The sequence below is a fragment of the Aspergillus brunneoviolaceus genome (assembly GCF_003184695.1).
Source record: "Aspergillus brunneoviolaceus CBS 621.78 unplaced genomic scaffold BO95scaffold_102, whole genome shotgun sequence".
In the NCBI taxonomy this organism is placed as follows: Eukaryota; Fungi; Ascomycota; class Eurotiomycetes; order Eurotiales; family Aspergillaceae; genus Aspergillus; species Aspergillus brunneoviolaceus.
The window spans coordinates 93,267-108,380 of record NW_020290832.1 but is presented as its reverse complement, the minus strand read 5'-3'; the positions used below and the strand labels follow the sequence as shown (position 1 = coordinate 108,380).

Below are 15,114 nucleotides of genomic sequence, written 5' to 3'. Positions count from 1 at the left end.
CCCGCCACGACCCCACGCGCGGCCCAACCGGCAGCATCCTGCGCTACCTATACTACCCCTCCCTGACCTCCCCGGCCACAAGCAGCTACAACCACCAACTCGACGTGCGCGCCGGCGCCCACTCCGACTACGGGAGCATCACCCTCCTCTTCCAACGTCCGGGCCAACCGGGGCTGGAGATCCTGACCCCGGAGAAAACCTGGGCGCCGGTGCCGGTCCTCCCCAACAGTGCCAGCAGCAGCACCACCACCACCGGCGAAGACAAAGAATTCATCTTCCCCCCCATCCTCATCAACATCGGCGACCTCCTCAGCTACTGGACCGACGGACTGCTCAAATCCACCGTCCACAGGGTGGTCTTCCCGGTCGCGGAGCAACAAGCCCCCCAACCGCGGGATCGGTATAGTGTCGTGTTCTTCTGTCATCCGTTGGATCGGACGGAGTTGGTGCCCGTGCCGAGTGAGACGGTGAGGCGGTATCGTGAGGGCAAGAAGGAGGGCACCGCCGACGAGATGATCGGGTTTGGGGGTGGTGCGGGGGCGTTGGAGCCCGGGAAGAGGGCGGTGACGGCGCATGAGCATTTGATGGCGCGGTTGGGGGCGACGTATCAGTTTGAGGGGGGGAAGGAGTAGGTTCGTCTGGATGGGTTGATGGGAACGGGAGATTGAAGGGGAAGGGGGACTGGAGAAGGGTGGGTTGGGAACGTGATACAGACATCAAGGATGTAGCTCAGGTTTATCAAAGTGTTTGTGGACCAGACTCATTCATAGGCAAAAGATGCTGGATTACTATCTTAAATGGTTGATCTCCTCTTGTGTGCGAAGTCACAGCAGAACCAGGCCAGACCAACAAGAAATCAAACAGTCACAAGGAAATCCTTAGCCGAATCGAATAGCTAGGAGTTTTAAGGCCAATCGCCAGACACAAAGAGTGGATCGTATGCACAGAAATTCCTCGAGTTTCCTTTTCCAAAGGAAACCATACTCAAGGAAATGCCATGAGAGATAGAACTATCACTGCTCGGGGTGGGACCCACAAAACCACCACAACAAAATTCCAAGGCTGCATCGATGGTCACCACTCCCAAAGTCCTAAACCAGGACCATCGATGAGAGGAACAACAAAACCACGGAGCGTCAACGGCGAGACAAACGCTCCAGAGCAAACAACAGTGGACATGGATCACAATGCTAGATAAAATAAGATAAAGGCTACTCACAAATGAAAATCGTCTGGCATCGAGACAGTAGCGAGCTAGCTGCTCAGATATGATTCAAAGAAAACAAAACAGAAGAAAACCCACTCACACAATTAACAAGACTTTCATAACCGCTGAAGAGATTCCATATGACTGAGGTCCAGACACTGGGCCTGGCTTTAATGAAACATGTTGAAAGGAAGAAACAGAGGTATCTTTAGACTGGAAGAGGAACGCCACCGGATTCGGGAATGCCATGCACGGGGGGGAGACGTGAAACCTTGGGAAACGAACCGAAGAAAAGACAAACGGGACCAGATGACAGATACGACGCTATGCAAGCCGATATGCATTATGTGTATTAGGCAAGTTTCATCCGTTCAGATCAAGGGTTGGTGTGACACCAATGACGATGACTGATCCAAGCCGCCTTCTGACAGTCTTTGCTGCAGTACTTGGTGCGACGGCAGCGGCGACATTTGGCAAACTGCCGCTGATATTCTTCCCACTTGCCGCACTTCCAGTAGGCGCATTGCCGGATGCCACCCTGGGCCTCATCCTTGCGGCAGAGGTTCCTCATGACCACGCAGGCCCAATATTGCATATCCTTCGAGTGATGACGAATGGTGAAGTGCTCCACCAGAGGGAAAATATTGACATCGTCCGGCTGCAAGTACTCCTCGTCCTCATCATCGAGGGGTTCGATGGGGGACATACCGCCATCGAGAAGCTTCAGCTCACGATCGACCCGAAGCTTTGGAACAAAGTGGGTGTTCTGAAAATAAGAACGGAGACTGCAATACTTGGAGACATATGCGAGGAGCTGAAGAGCCATCAAGACATCGTCGTCGCGGGGCATAGTCGTCGCCGTAGTCTGGTTAGCGAGACGTTCGCGGATGTATGACGAATAGGGGGTCGGCACAGGAACAGGGGAGTTGGCATTTTCAGGAGCCTGAGTAGGTGATAACCCATTTGTCTGCGCCTCATTGTTCTCAATCATGCTTCGATCAACAGCCGACCGATGGGCGATGTTGAATGTGTCAGCTTCTTGTCCTTCCGACGAGTCGTTGACCGTCAGATCATGGGCATTCGAGACTTCCCCAAGCACGGACTGTCTATCGCCAACATCATCTATCTCCATCCGGTTCTCCATGCCGATCATCGGGTCGGTGATCTCGCTTCCCACTTCGTCGCCCATGGCGGAACTATGTCCAGAGCCGACGGTGGAGCCGACGGTGGATTCTTCGCCATTGGCAATGTCGGAATCGCCCGAGACTGATTGTTGTTGTAACAAGGTGGGACGCGACCGTAGCCCGTGCGGGTGAATATGGCTTCGCAGCTGCGAAGGACCACTGGGGGTGGTAGGTGAGTCAGGCTGAGAAATTAGCCCGTTTTGTAGGCCTGGAAGCATGCTAGGAAGTCTCTCGGCGTCACGCACCGGGCGCAAACCGAAGCCGTCGGCAGTGTCCATAGCCGCCGCGGTGGACAGAGGCTGCATCACAAGATGGCGGTGAGCGTTATGAGCATGACGAGGATTATCCTCGATGGCGAGGCTCCGTCGCTCTGGAAGAGTGGCCATGGGCGCACGAGGGGAAGACGCTATGTCCATAGCATTGGTATCTGTATTGTTGGCTCGGTAGTGAGGAGGGATTTCGATATGAGGAGGCGGCGCCTGGCGACGGGATGGACGGTGTTCGGTGTTTGTAGACTGGTCGACATAGAGTGGACGAGTAGGAAGACTGGCGGTGGGCCCGTGGATGGCTTTCAGGGGATTTCTGGACGAGTGCCGACTACTCTCGCTCTCAGCTCGGGCGCGAGCCTTTTCAACCATCTTGATATAATTGTCTAGCACGGTCGCAACCACTGGTACGATGTCGGCCTCGACCACCCTGGTTCGCACACCCTCCGAGCCTCTCACTCCGATGTTAACAACACATTGCAAAGCGAGGCTCCACTTCCAACAATCCATCAAATCCTTCGTCCGGCCCTCTTTGAGGATGCATACCAGGCGTTCAACACCGCCATCGATGGTGAGGATATCGCGAATGCGGGCGGATGAAGTTGTGAGGTAAGCTAGATGGTTGAGCGAGTTGACCAGCGGGAGGGTAGATGTACAGTCGAGAGCACGCCGATCGTAGAGTGTGGTCGTGATGTTGACGGAGGCCTTATTGACATTCGGGATGCTGAAATTAACCTCCCGCATGATGGGCGAGAGGGTGAAGCGGGATGTGACTATCGGTCAGTCAAGACGAGAATCGGATGAGAATTCGGATTAGGGCGTTTTGTTCAAAGCCCGACGACGAGATGGAATGAATCGATTAATACGGTGACCTCAAGCAGCAGAGTCGATGGGATTAAAACGTAGTCATGAGATTATGGTGAATTATGTACTGCAGGGGGCGACCAAGACGCTCGAACGGTAGTTGACGAGAGACGAGATAGGAGAAAGGATCGTAGAGTGATTGATGGCAAACGTCGTAAGAGGGTAGTTGCGTTCGAAGCCAAGACCGTGGGTCAGAGTCTGACGGCCACGATGATTCACGGAACGAAGGAAAGGTTCGGTGAGGACCCAGGTGATGCTTAAAGATTTTCCGGGTGGAAGGAGAGACAACCTATGCCCAACAGGGTGAAAGGGGGTATCGGGTGTTGGGGTGAGTGGGTGAGTGGGGAGTATTGGTATGGAGGTTTGTTGAAGCGACACAGGCACGGGAAATGCTGAGAGGGATTTGTTGTTAATGGAGACAAGCGACGACGGGGAGGAGGAGAGAGGGAGGAGAGAGGGAATGAGTCTGAAATGAGGAGGAAGAATTAGGAGGGGAGGGGGGTTGTGGGTGGGTGGGAAATTGTTCGAGTGAGAGTGAGTAGAAGGGGATCCCAAAAGGAGGAGTCGAGCAGAAGAAGAAGAGGAGGAGGAGAAGGAGGAGGAGTGGTGAGTGATTGAGTAAGTGAGAGAGAGCGAGAGAAGGGACTTGAAAGCGAAAGCGGAGAGAGTGAGTGAGCGAGGAGAGAGAGAGGAGAGAGAGAGAGGAGAGTCAGGCGGTTTCGTCTTCAGGCTTTTTGGCCCGCCACCCTTTCTTTGCCTCTTCTTCTCCAACGGATGCTGCTACCTAATCCGACTAAGAACAAGTCGAGTCGATTCGACTTTCTCTTTAATAACATCAGTAATATTAAAACCTTCGATATCTTTCCACTGGATGTTGGATAGTTACAAAATATACTACGTATTGAAAGATGATTTCTACGATCCCCCGAGGTTCTTCAGCCAACTTCGGTACTTTAATTCGGGCGAGTAACACACTCTTAATAATAAGAAGGAGAAGAAGAAATCAATCGATCGATCTTCTCTTTCTTTTGCCACTGGCAGGCTCCGACAATAACAACACGGACCGCTCCCCTCCCCTCTCCTCAAACATCAATATCTACATATGAGTATCATAGTAATACAGACGAAGGACGAAGATCTTTCTGCTTCCTCCTCCTGAACAATTCCTTTATGACCTAACTTAAGCTTGCCCCGGTTGCCCGCCCTGCCGTCCCTTTCCTCCTGACCACGCATTGGGATGGAATGTTCAAAGAGTCCTCCTCATTTCCCTGAACAAGCGGAGTCCGCCGCAGATCTAGGAGCAAAGGTCATCTGGCGCACCCACCATCGGACTTGACTACTGCTTCGGATGAGGAGATGACTAGCAGGGCGCAATAGTTTTCAGATAGTGGTTTGATCATGATGCTGGCTCGCTTCGACTCGCTTCTTGTTCCCTGCTTTCTCATCTTCAGTAGTAATCCCCACGGCACTGCGAAATATGCCCCCCTGGTTTTCAGCAACATTCAGGTATTTTGGTCCCTACGACCCCGTCGTAGTCTACGGAGTATGTATACATCAGGGGGAGAAGGAAGGAGAGGGGAAGAGGGGGGCTTGAGCCTCGATATGGGAAGGGGACCCGGAGATCACTCGTCGACCTACCAGTAGTTTACTTATTTTAAACTACCAGGGTAGTGGTTACCAGACAGGCAGACAGAACTATGGATCTCCGATCGTAGGTATATGGAGTAGACATGTTGACACCTATTGACATGGACATATCATATCCGCTGCCTTTCCCCGATCATAGGCATAAAGGTTCTCTCTCAGTCCCCGAACCCACCATTCTTCAGCTCCAGAGTTTCACCACCACCGTATCTTTTCCTCCTTGACACTGACGGACGACCCGATCTCAACATGCTTCCTACCTCCCTCCTTTCCATGATGGAGTAGATATTGAACCGCGATAGGACCCTCATCTACTATGCATAAACTCCCACATGCACGCTATATTTAGATCTGCATCTCCAGCCAACCCCGATCCCCATCCTGTCACCTCGACCTGGATTACTATATACAAACGGACCCCCAAAACGACATCTTCCTCCGAGCTCGGTCTCCATTCACAGGTGTACCGTACCAATAGGTTAAACCCTCACCGTGCCGAAATTCACAACAACCTAAATCGGATCAGCTCTAGGTGCAGTGCAGTCCTTTGCACACCACTCAATCTAAACCACCCTATCATGACTTAAAGATGTGTCTGGACAAGGGTCATCCTGCCGTGATCCCAGTGTTACCCCTCAATCAGCTGCCAAACCAACCCGCACGTACTTCACAGTTCTACAAAGTACAAGTTAAAAAAGTATTCATGTATAAGTGCTTGGAATCTATAATCTAGTCTAGTCACTCACTAGGTAGTGAGCAAGGTACCTAGTAGTTCTATGATTAGAAACTCCGTGCCCTTCTTCCCCCTCCCCTTCCCGTCATCCCGCTAGGCTGGCGGCGGCGGCGGCGGCGTTGCCTTCTTTTGCCTCTAGAGGCGCGAACCGCTGCCGTCAAACCCGATCACCTTGACCCAAATAAAAAAACCCTGGCTTGGTTTAACCGCCATCGCGGTCGGGGGGTCCGGGGGATGAGGTTCCCAGATACACTCACATTGCATTACGCGCTTGATCGAGTTTGAATTGACCCATGTACCTGTACCACCCCGACCTTGAGTTGTAATAGGGCTTTGCTTCTCGTTTCAAGTTTGATTGATGTCACCTTCGAGATGTGCTTCATTCGAGGCTATATATAGCACATTTAAGCGCGGAGGCGTTTCTGGAAGGATATTCTTGCCTCTATGCATATGTTTCAAGACGAGGGGTCTCAGATTCGACTTCCTTGACACGAGGGTTATTATTCATGGTGCGAGTAGATCCTTGGGCGGAAAGTAATCGTGTACCCTCCGTGGAAGTGTCGAGAACGTGAGGGCGCAGGCGGCAAGTCAGTCCTCTGACTCGACTGACGTAGGTGAAAGTTATCGCCCGCGTGCGGATAAGGAGCGACACACTCCAGTATATGTACTGTACATATGCCTAATGCACACAAAACCTGGAACCCTGGGATGGGCGATCAGACGTAAGCTATGACAGAAGAAATGGTTGATGGTCGCGGATATTCTGTAGCCATCTGCTCTGCACACAGACACACACCCTGTAGGTTGCAGCGCAGACACCATCGCGTGTAGATCCATCAAGCAGGGAGATGCAAATGATCGTATTAGAGCCAATACTGAGCTGCCAATCTCGGCAGGGCTTGGAATCCTTCCACCGCAGGAAGCCTGGTCTAGGCAATGCGAATGGTAGATGTGGCTCGACAGCCGCAGCTCGGATTCAATGATATGCACCCTACCCGACATTGTAATCGTGCCAATCGTGCCTCATATTTGGGGCTTACCGAGGCTGACGTGCATTTATCCAATTGATCCCTGGGTATCCGAGCGGACAGAATCCCTTGACCTGCCAATGGGAAGGGATGCGTTCGTTGGCTCACTGCCGATGCATCTTGATGTAAAAGGAAACCGTCCCAAAAGTCCAGAGGCTGAAGACTCGGTGGCTAGTCTCCTGTGCTATAGACTTATAATGTTTGTAATGTACAGAATTCAAGAGTGGGGGCGATTGCAACAGATAATTGCATATCCGATAACTCCGCGACACACCTGCCTGTCGACTTGCTGGGAAGAAGCTGTCAAATCCGGAACATTTGACATGATCAGCCGGACACTGTTAACAACAGGCGAGAGAAAATCCGATGACATTTCACCCGTAAGCAGAATTCAAGTCCTTCAGAGGTCGCAAAACGTAGGTGTAGTTACTCGTCCGAGTAGTTTTGTTAGCTCATCAGGGGCGACCCCATTAGTAAGCGTGATAAATGAAGACCTTTTGGCAAAGAGGGGCAGCCGAGTAGTTAGTCAGGCACGGTTTCAAGCGATCATCCTAACAGTGGAGCCACTTTCTCCAGATAGACGATGAATACAACGAATAACCACAACAGTTTGTCAGTTACGCTCTTACCCAGCCCGCACCTGTGAAGTATTTGACCGTAACAGGTAGTGGCCAATTTCCCTGCGGCCTGGTGACCCGCCGCAACGCACATTGACCATCAGTGTCGCGGATCCCGCTCCATTATTTCTGCCTGCCAACCGACGTATGTAAGAGGTGGCAGATATCTGGGCAGTGAGCAAGACGATACGAAAGACACGTAACAGCGATCATGGATGACCGAATCGAAATCCTAGCAAATGAGGGGATCAATTGAGAGTACTCAGGATCAACTCTGAAAAAACGAGGAGTCAGATTCTGTAATATCTTGACGCATGTGGACATTATCATCACGGAATCTTCAAATTAAACAACCAGTAGCCTTGCTCGACGCAACGACAAGAGTTGGTCCGTAATTTAGTAGCCACAGTCCCTAGTGAGTTGTTGGCCAGAGAATTTAGGGAGGGATTCAGATTGAGTGAACCACCTTCTAGAAATCCAAGGATCAAATCAAAAGAAAAGACAGACATCGCAGACTGTTATGACTTGTTGAAGGATGATGGCCATCTCTACAGTACAAATTAGGTGCAGTATACCTAATACGTACATCAGAAGTTCAGAAGTATCCGCAAGCGTTCGGATTCACGGGACAGCCGGGATGGAGAACGTCCTGCACGGAAGGCACCAAGGATGGGCCATCCTAGTACTCCCTTTCCCCCTCCCCCCCCCAGTCTCTGGGTTCAGGGACCCCCCAGCCTCGACGGAAAATGAAGATCTCTAAGTGACGGAACATCAATCTTAAAGTCTTGAGATCCGTGGCCGCATCTGACTTTCAGTTCGGATCTTCCCTGGCAGTTTCTAATCCGGGAGTCTTCCACGGACTCGATTAATTCTCAGGTTCCAAAGAACAATCAATCCATCATCGGAGATTCGGATAGTCTAGTCATCTAGTCAAGGAATCGAAGAAATTTGGAACAAGCAGAGAGATAATAATATTGAGATGGAAAAGTCTAATCGAGCAGACTAACCTAGTTCGGTCCTAGAGACTTCCCTAATGGTATTTCACCGCGCTGAATTCTCGGTAGGTATGATTGATACCAGTAGGTACCACTGAGCCAGGTACCACCCGTAATGTCTGAAGCCCCTGGATGTGAGAAGTGATCACGACTCTCGGCATCAGGTGATACTTCCCAACGTGGTCCTTCTCGAATGCGGATGCTTATTTCCATCAAGAGACAGCTCCGGAATTATGCTTTAGTAGAGCACGAAAGGGATCGCCACTCCCGAGGCTCGTCAACCTAGGTGCATTGTGTATTGATGTGGACTGTACTACTGTACACTTCCGAGAGACTCGTCGGAGCAGGAAACCCTGACTCGTGCGAAGCATGGATGGATCTGCCTCGCCTCGTAGTGCGGTTAATTTTACCGGCAATGTGGAAGAATGGTTGCGCACGTCAATTTGCCTTCAGCGAGTTTATGAATCGTCATGTAGACAGGAGCCTGTTCAGTATCTGGAAAAACGGCGTGGAATATGATAGTCAGAGGCTTTTTAGCGTCTATGGCAAGCCCAAGACTGTCTTACCATCGACATCATCTTCTGTACAAGTTCTGGCGACTAAATACTGGAAGGGGATCAAACATGACGCCTTGCCATTCGCGATCCGGAGAATCGATTCCTGCCAACACAATGTTTTGTTCCAAGGGACACGCTCAACTCTCTTTTTCTCTTTCATCATTTCTTAATCTCCTTGTCTTTCTTTCACTATCCCGCACTGCATTGTTGGTCTCCGCGTCTGCTTGCTTTCGCGTCCTGCACATCCTCCACTTGGCGAGCAGTTGTGAGCTATGGGCCAACCAGAAGAGACTCAGCAGGCCTGACTCCACCGGCCTGACCAGGGTGCACCTCCTTAGTGTTCAATGAACTCCTCCACGGAACTTGGTACCTTGCCCTCAGCGGAGAAGTTACCGTCCTAGACTAGACTGGGATGTGGGAGTTCTCCCCTGAAAGCCTGGAATCAATTACCCTACGCGTAAGCGACCGTATCATACGCCTCGAACTGTGTCTGACTGATGACCTAATTGACTCGTAAACAACATTTTACGGGGCTGTGATCAATGATGGAGTGTCCTGCGAACCCAGGATGTCGGGGTGGTATGGTTGCGTAAGACTAAGATCAGCTATCAGTATCGTATGTACAGTACGCATACTGTACATACTGTATACGGTAGTGCTGGACGGAAAAGTTCACCAGGAGGCTCTCTTAGAGTCCCGCCTGTCTCTCCGTCGTACGTACAGGACCTATTGTCGCCCAGCTTCCCCTAACCGGCTGGTTTTCTATTATGCATCACCAGAAAGATGGACACAGTCTCCATTGTTCTCACTTTTTTTTTTTCCCCGGTGGAAGGATCATCTCTTACCCAATACGTATATTGACATACATCTTTACTTACTTACTTTTTTTTTTTTACTGACTATACATATACATATATACCATACATGTAGAATTGTATTCTGTAGACACCGTGGTAGTTAGAGAGTACCTGTAGTTACTATCTAGTCCAGGCCAGCTCAACCCCAATAGTTCCCTTACTATACATTCTTATCATTGGTGCTCTTTCTTACCACGGGCTGCTATTGATGACAGACAGGACATGACCGAGTTGCTTCTACCGTCTGCCACTAACTTGAACTTACTTCACTACTACTAACTAACCTACTAACTTAAGTTACTGTCCGTCATCTGTGCTTTTGGGGGGGTGGGATTTTCTGCATCCTTCTCCGTCTTCGCCTTTCCCTCTCTTGTCTCTGGTTCCAGTTCCCCTTTTCTCTCACACTTTCAACACAGAGAGTCGACTTTCTTCACTTTCTCTCTTCCACTTTCTCCTTTGATCCCTAATCACCATTCGGGCCATTATCTTCCTCTCTTCTATCATCTCTCTTTTCCACCACCCCTGCTGACTTAAACGCCCGAACCACCTCACCATTGCCCCGGGTCGAAACTTTCTTTCGCTCGGTCGCTTCCGCCGTGTGCTCGCTCCACACCCAATCAACCCCCCTCCTCGTTCTCCCTCCTCTCTCTCTCCCACTCACTCTCTCCGTCTCTCTCTCTCTCTTCCACTCCTGCTCCTCCTCCTACTCCTCCTACTCCTCCTACCGACCTTGCTTGTTACCACCACGACCACCACCGACTACCTCACCACTCCACTAATCCATCTTTTCTCTCGTTCTCTCTCTTCTAGCGCCCTTTATCGCTCGCGCCTCTCCCCCCTCTACCCCCCTCCCACCTCCCCTCCTTTCTCGATCATCTCAACCCGTCCCCTGGATTTTCCGACGCCCGCCTCGGCCAACTCAATTCCACTCTTTAGACCCGTTTCGTCATTCCATTGACACCCACCCTCTCCAGGGGCTTGTTTGGTCAAGATGGCAGCCGATATGAGCGGCGAACAGATGCAGGCCAAGATCACTGCGGCCCGGCGCGAAGCCGAGGGTCTCAAGGACAAGATCAAACGCAGAAAGGATGAGCTGGCAGACACCACTCGTACGCATTCCTCTCCCTCACAGACGTCGCTGTCCCTGATCGGGTGACCCGACCTGAAAGCTCGCGAAGGGCGCAACCTGTACCATGCCATGCCTCTCGGATACTAACTTCCGTGGAACAGTCCGCCAAGTGGCGCAAAACCAGACCGAAACTCTACCTCGCATTGGAATGAAGCCCCGTCGAACGCTCAAGGGCCACTTGGCTAAGATCTACGCCATGCATTGGTCGACTGATCGCCGCCACCTCGTCTCCGCCTCACAGGACGGAAAGCTCATCATCTGGGATGCCTACACCACGAACAAGGTCCATGCGATTCCCTTGCGGTCATCATGGGTGATGACTTGCGCTTACGCCCCCAGCGGAAACTACGTTGCTTGCGGTGGTCTGGATAACATTTGCTCCATTTACAATCTCTCCTCGCGTGAAGGGCCGACTCGGGTCGCGCGTGAGCTCTCCGGACACTCGGGTTATCTCTCTTGCTGTCGCTTCATCAACGATCGCCGTATCATCACTTCCTCGGGAGATATGACTTGTATGCTGTGGGATATTGAGTCGGGTTCTAAGGTGACCGAATTCGCCGACCACTTGGGCGACGTCATGTCGATCAGCATCAACCCCACCAACCAGAACATTTTTGTTTCCGGTGCCTGCGACGCCTTCGCCAAGCTCTGGGATATCCGTACCGGAAAGGCCGTTCAGACCTTCGCTGGACATGAGTCCGACATCAACGCCATTCAATTCTTCCCCGACGGAAACGCCTTCGGAACCGGCTCCGACGATACCTCCTGCCGTCTGTTCGATATCCGTGCGGATCGGGAATTGAACACCTACCAGGTATTTCATTTTCATTTCTGCCCTGGCCGAAGCGGACACTAACGCAACATCCAGAGCGATCAAATATTGTGCGGTATCACGTCAGTTGCATTTTCTGTGTCCGGTAGACTGCTATTCGCTGGTTACGATGATTTCGAGTGCAAGGTACGTCTTAAATCCAGGATGAATTCACTCTCGAATGGTTGATTAATGAGGCCGGTAGGTCTGGGATGTTCTGCGTGGTGATAAGGTTGGTTCTTTGAGCGGCCACGAGAACCGTGTGAGCTGCTTGGGAGTCAGCAACGATGGCATCAGCCTGTGCACCGGATCTTGGGATTCCTTGGTAAGTCATTCCGTTGATCCCCAATGATGGGACACAAGTTACTGAGACATTTCATCCTGTAGCTCAAGGTGTGGGCCTGGTAATCCGAGAAAACGAACAAAAAAAACCAGCAAAGATACCCTGTCTCAAGTCTTTCGTGACGTCCTCATTCGAAGTTTCCTTAATCATTTTCTGCGCCACTAGGTTCCATGTCCGCCACTGTACGATAATCTTTTATTCACTGAGGAGCAATTTAGTGCCGCGCCTGCTTAATGCACTAGTCGGATCGCAGGCGCAGTTACAAGAAGCGAAAACCAAGGGGCAGTTAGGGTGGCAGACATACCGCAATGGGTGCTGTCGTCACTCGTTGACTACTGCAGGTGTGTGAGGAGGACAACCGGACGGCAGACAAGACACACACACACAACCACGAAAAACCACAATACTCGGATACGGGTGCGGTGAACTGTAATAATGCTGTTGATAATTGGGATTCTGGAGGGATTGTTACGCTTCAGTGCGACGATGGGCTCAAATATGGCCCATCACCAAGATTTGATTTGCAGGCATTCTGATTCTTTTTCTCGTCACCTTCTCCGTCTTATTCCCCTTGTCCCAACCACCCTGGTGACGTTTTCATTTGTCCTTTACCCTTGATGTTCCGAATTTTCTTGGTGCAGTCTCTCCGCATCGATTTCCCCTGTGCTTCTTAACCCTTTTTCCTTTCTTACGCATTGATCTCCTTGCCTTGGGTGATGGCTGGAAAAGGAGGGGATACCTTTTTTTCTTTCTTTTTTTTTTTCCCGGATAGGCCATGACGGTTTTGATTGATTGCGAATTGTGTGTTTCTTTTTCTTATACTAATCAACCTACATAGTTTCCGAACGTTTGAGTGTTTTCCAGCGGGTTCTTGTCTTGTGTCGCCGAGCGGATGGGATGGAATGTAATTCGCCGCCAGAATCTTGTGCTTTGATATGTCTTGCCTAGCTCAAAAATGTTTCTTTTTTTCCCCATGGCAGGGTTTGATGCCGGCACTCGTGTACGGTTTCTTCTGAGGCACAGCCAGACCAAGCTGGTAGGCAGCCACTAACTCCTCGTACAAATGACAAATCATTGGCCCTAGTTTCTGGAGATGTTTTGTACCCAACCACCCAATCCCTCGGACGTGGTCATTGGACGTGGTCGAAAGCCATGGAAAAGGCTGAAGACGGAGTGACGCGGAACAACGTAACGCAGAGACGCAGAGAAGAGAAAGACTGTCGATGATGGCGTCACCGGTGCAAGACAGACAGATATGTTTTGTGATCAGTTTCGTTTTGCAGTCATTTGTATACAGCCCCATCCACCGTGGACCCCAGCAGTACGAGTACTTCCAAATGGAGTGATATCATCCCAGCTCAGGCGCAGCTTACATCGCGCCGCCCCCAAATGGAGACATCTTCCGAGTCGACCCTCTAAACCGGTTCCCACCGAGTGGATCCTGAGGCCGGGCAACAAACAGAAACGCAAACGAGGAGTTCGAGACCATTGGGAAGGCCGGTTCCGACTCCGTATTCAAACGCTCGGAATTCGGCTCTCCATTGTAGTGGTCTCCTCGCAGCAGGGATCATGAGATCGGAATTCTCCGAATTCGGATGAACTGCCTGCGTAGGTATCTGGGAAAGGGGGAGGGGGATCGGGCAATCTATGTATGGATCTTGCCCGAATTGATGGGGAATAAGGGAAAGCAGGAGGAGCCACACCTTATCCATGGATCGGGAGTTAGATGGAAATCTGGAACGGTTTTACCGCGGGGGGATGAACCGAAGCTTGACTCTGAAGTGGAGGAGGGGAGGGGGGGGGTGTTTGCCCCATCGTTTGTTTGGTATGTAGTTAGTTATTCGAGTGGTTGTGTTTTGTGTTCGTGTTTGAAGATCGTTGTTGTTGATTTCCTTTTGTTTTTGTTTTTTTAGTTTGTTCAAGGGGACTTAGTTTTAATTTCCTTCATGTATGAGGTCAGTTGCTAGATTGGATGGAAGGTGGGATGGGATGGGATGGGATGCTGTGCTCAGGGCTCAGGGCTCGGTGCTGCGCCCATCTGCAGTGGGAAAAGTATGCGCCTCGAACTACGGAGTATGCAGGTTTGATATGTCCTGCCCTGTACCTACGGAGGACTGCATGCAACATGCAACCTTAAATTGGACGTGTCAGATCTTTATGTACTGTACGGTACTCCGTACTTTTGATCCTGTTAGTCGGAAAAGTTACTGTGCTTCTATGTGTACTTTGCTTACTGCTGACCACTTACTGCATGAGGAATATGAGTGGTTTGCGATGTTGCTATACTTGGTCATTTGCACTCGGCGAACATAGTTCATCCCCGATGTGTGAAACACCTGATGATGTAGTTGGGTGGATCGGGGGTCCGTAAAGGGCTGAGTTGGATTGATCGAATACACAAACCGTTGGATTCCAACCGGCTGGAAAAGCTGGGGACGGGTTCATCTCTTCCAAACAGACCCTGAAGCTTGGTGGATTGTGTTTCGAAGTGGACGAACCATGAGGTATGTATGAGGGTGATAGTTCATGTGTTTATGGATTTATGTAGTGAAATAAATAAAATAAATTAATGAATGTAGGGGGGGGGAGGAGGGCGGAAGGAAGACAAATCCTGGAGGAGAAGGTAGGCATGGAAGGTTCTTCTTCTTCTTCTGCTGCGGCTGATCTTCTGCCCTGAAACACACTACGCCCCCTGGACCGTGTTTCATCCAGAGCCCAGCCCAAAGCCTTTCTCTTTTTTTTTTTTTTTCCTCTTCCCGCCACTGGCTGCGGCCACTCCATCTCTCCCTCATCTCTTTTCCTTTCCCACCCCCTCTTTCTCCATCCTCCTTTCGCCCCGATCCCCCCCCCCTCCTCCTCCTCATACTCTAACTTAATCC

The 15,114-nt window shown here is 50.9% G+C and overlaps 5 protein-coding genes across 5 annotated transcripts; 3 read left to right on the top strand and 2 right to left on the bottom strand.

Annotated features, from left to right (window-relative positions):
• Nucleotides 1-1,107, top strand: BO95DRAFT_18756 (putative oxidoreductase, 2OG-Fe(II) oxygenase family; the record flags this gene model as incomplete). Its single annotated transcript, XM_025580918.1, has 1 exon — nt 1-1,107. A coding segment is annotated over one exon (632 nt), but the record flags the coding sequence as incomplete, so codon positions are not given.
• A 476-nt stretch (nt 1,108-1,583) lies between these two features.
• Nucleotides 1,584-3,401, bottom strand: samB (MYND-type zinc finger protein MUB1; the record flags this gene model as incomplete). The annotated part of the gene is made up of 1 exon (XM_025583156.1): nt 1,584-3,401. One exon carries the CDS (start codon nt 3,399-3,401, stop codon nt 1,584-1,586), a length of 1,818 nt encoding a protein of 605 aa, XP_025436923.1.
• A 3,114-nt stretch (nt 3,402-6,515) lies between these two features.
• On the top strand, nt 6,516-7,590 carry BO95DRAFT_18738 (uncharacterized protein). Its single transcript, XM_025580916.1, has one exon. The coding sequence runs from the start codon at nt 6,848-6,850 to the stop codon at nt 7,511-7,513; it is 666 nt and encodes a 221-aa protein (XP_025436922.1). The 5' UTR covers nt 6,516-6,847; the 3' UTR covers nt 7,514-7,590.
• Nucleotides 7,591-10,725: 3,135 nt separating this feature from the next.
• Nucleotides 10,726-12,514, top strand: BO95DRAFT_18676 (WD40 repeat domain-containing protein). The gene is made up of 5 exons (XM_025580911.1): nt 10,726-11,061; nt 11,183-11,895; nt 11,950-12,039; nt 12,098-12,217; nt 12,280-12,514. The coding sequence occupies exons 1-5, from the start codon at nt 10,944-10,946 to the stop codon at nt 12,298-12,300; spliced, it is 1,062 nt and encodes a 353-aa protein (XP_025436921.1). The 5' UTR covers nt 10,726-10,943; the 3' UTR covers nt 12,301-12,514.
• An 800-nt stretch (nt 12,515-13,314) lies between these two features.
• BO95DRAFT_447955 (uncharacterized protein) lies at nt 13,315-14,047 on the bottom strand. Its single transcript, XM_025587738.1, has one exon. It carries the CDS (start codon nt 13,945-13,947, stop codon nt 13,651-13,653), a length of 297 nt encoding a protein of 98 aa, XP_025436920.1. The 5' UTR covers nt 13,948-14,047; the 3' UTR covers nt 13,315-13,650.
• Nucleotides 14,048-15,114: the final 1,067 nt, after the last annotated feature.

Coding starts and splice junctions, on each gene's coding strand:
- BO95DRAFT_447955 (XM_025587738.1), bottom strand. CDS start 13,947: ATGGATAAGGTGTGGCTCCTCCTGCTTTCCCTTATTCCCCATCAATTC.
- BO95DRAFT_18676 (XM_025580911.1), top strand. CDS start 10,944: ATGGCAGCCGATATGAGCGGCGAACAGATGCAGGCCAAGATCACTGCG. Junction 11,896..11,949: donor GGGAATTGAACACCTACCAG/GTATTTCATTTT, acceptor CGCAACATCCAG/AGCGATCAAATATTGTGCGG. Junction 12,040..12,097: donor ACGATGATTTCGAGTGCAAG/GTACGTCTTAAA, acceptor TGAGGCCGGTAG/GTCTGGGATGTTCTGCGTGG.
- BO95DRAFT_18738 (XM_025580916.1), top strand. CDS start 6,848: ATGTGGCTCGACAGCCGCAGCTCGGATTCAATGATATGCACCCTACCC.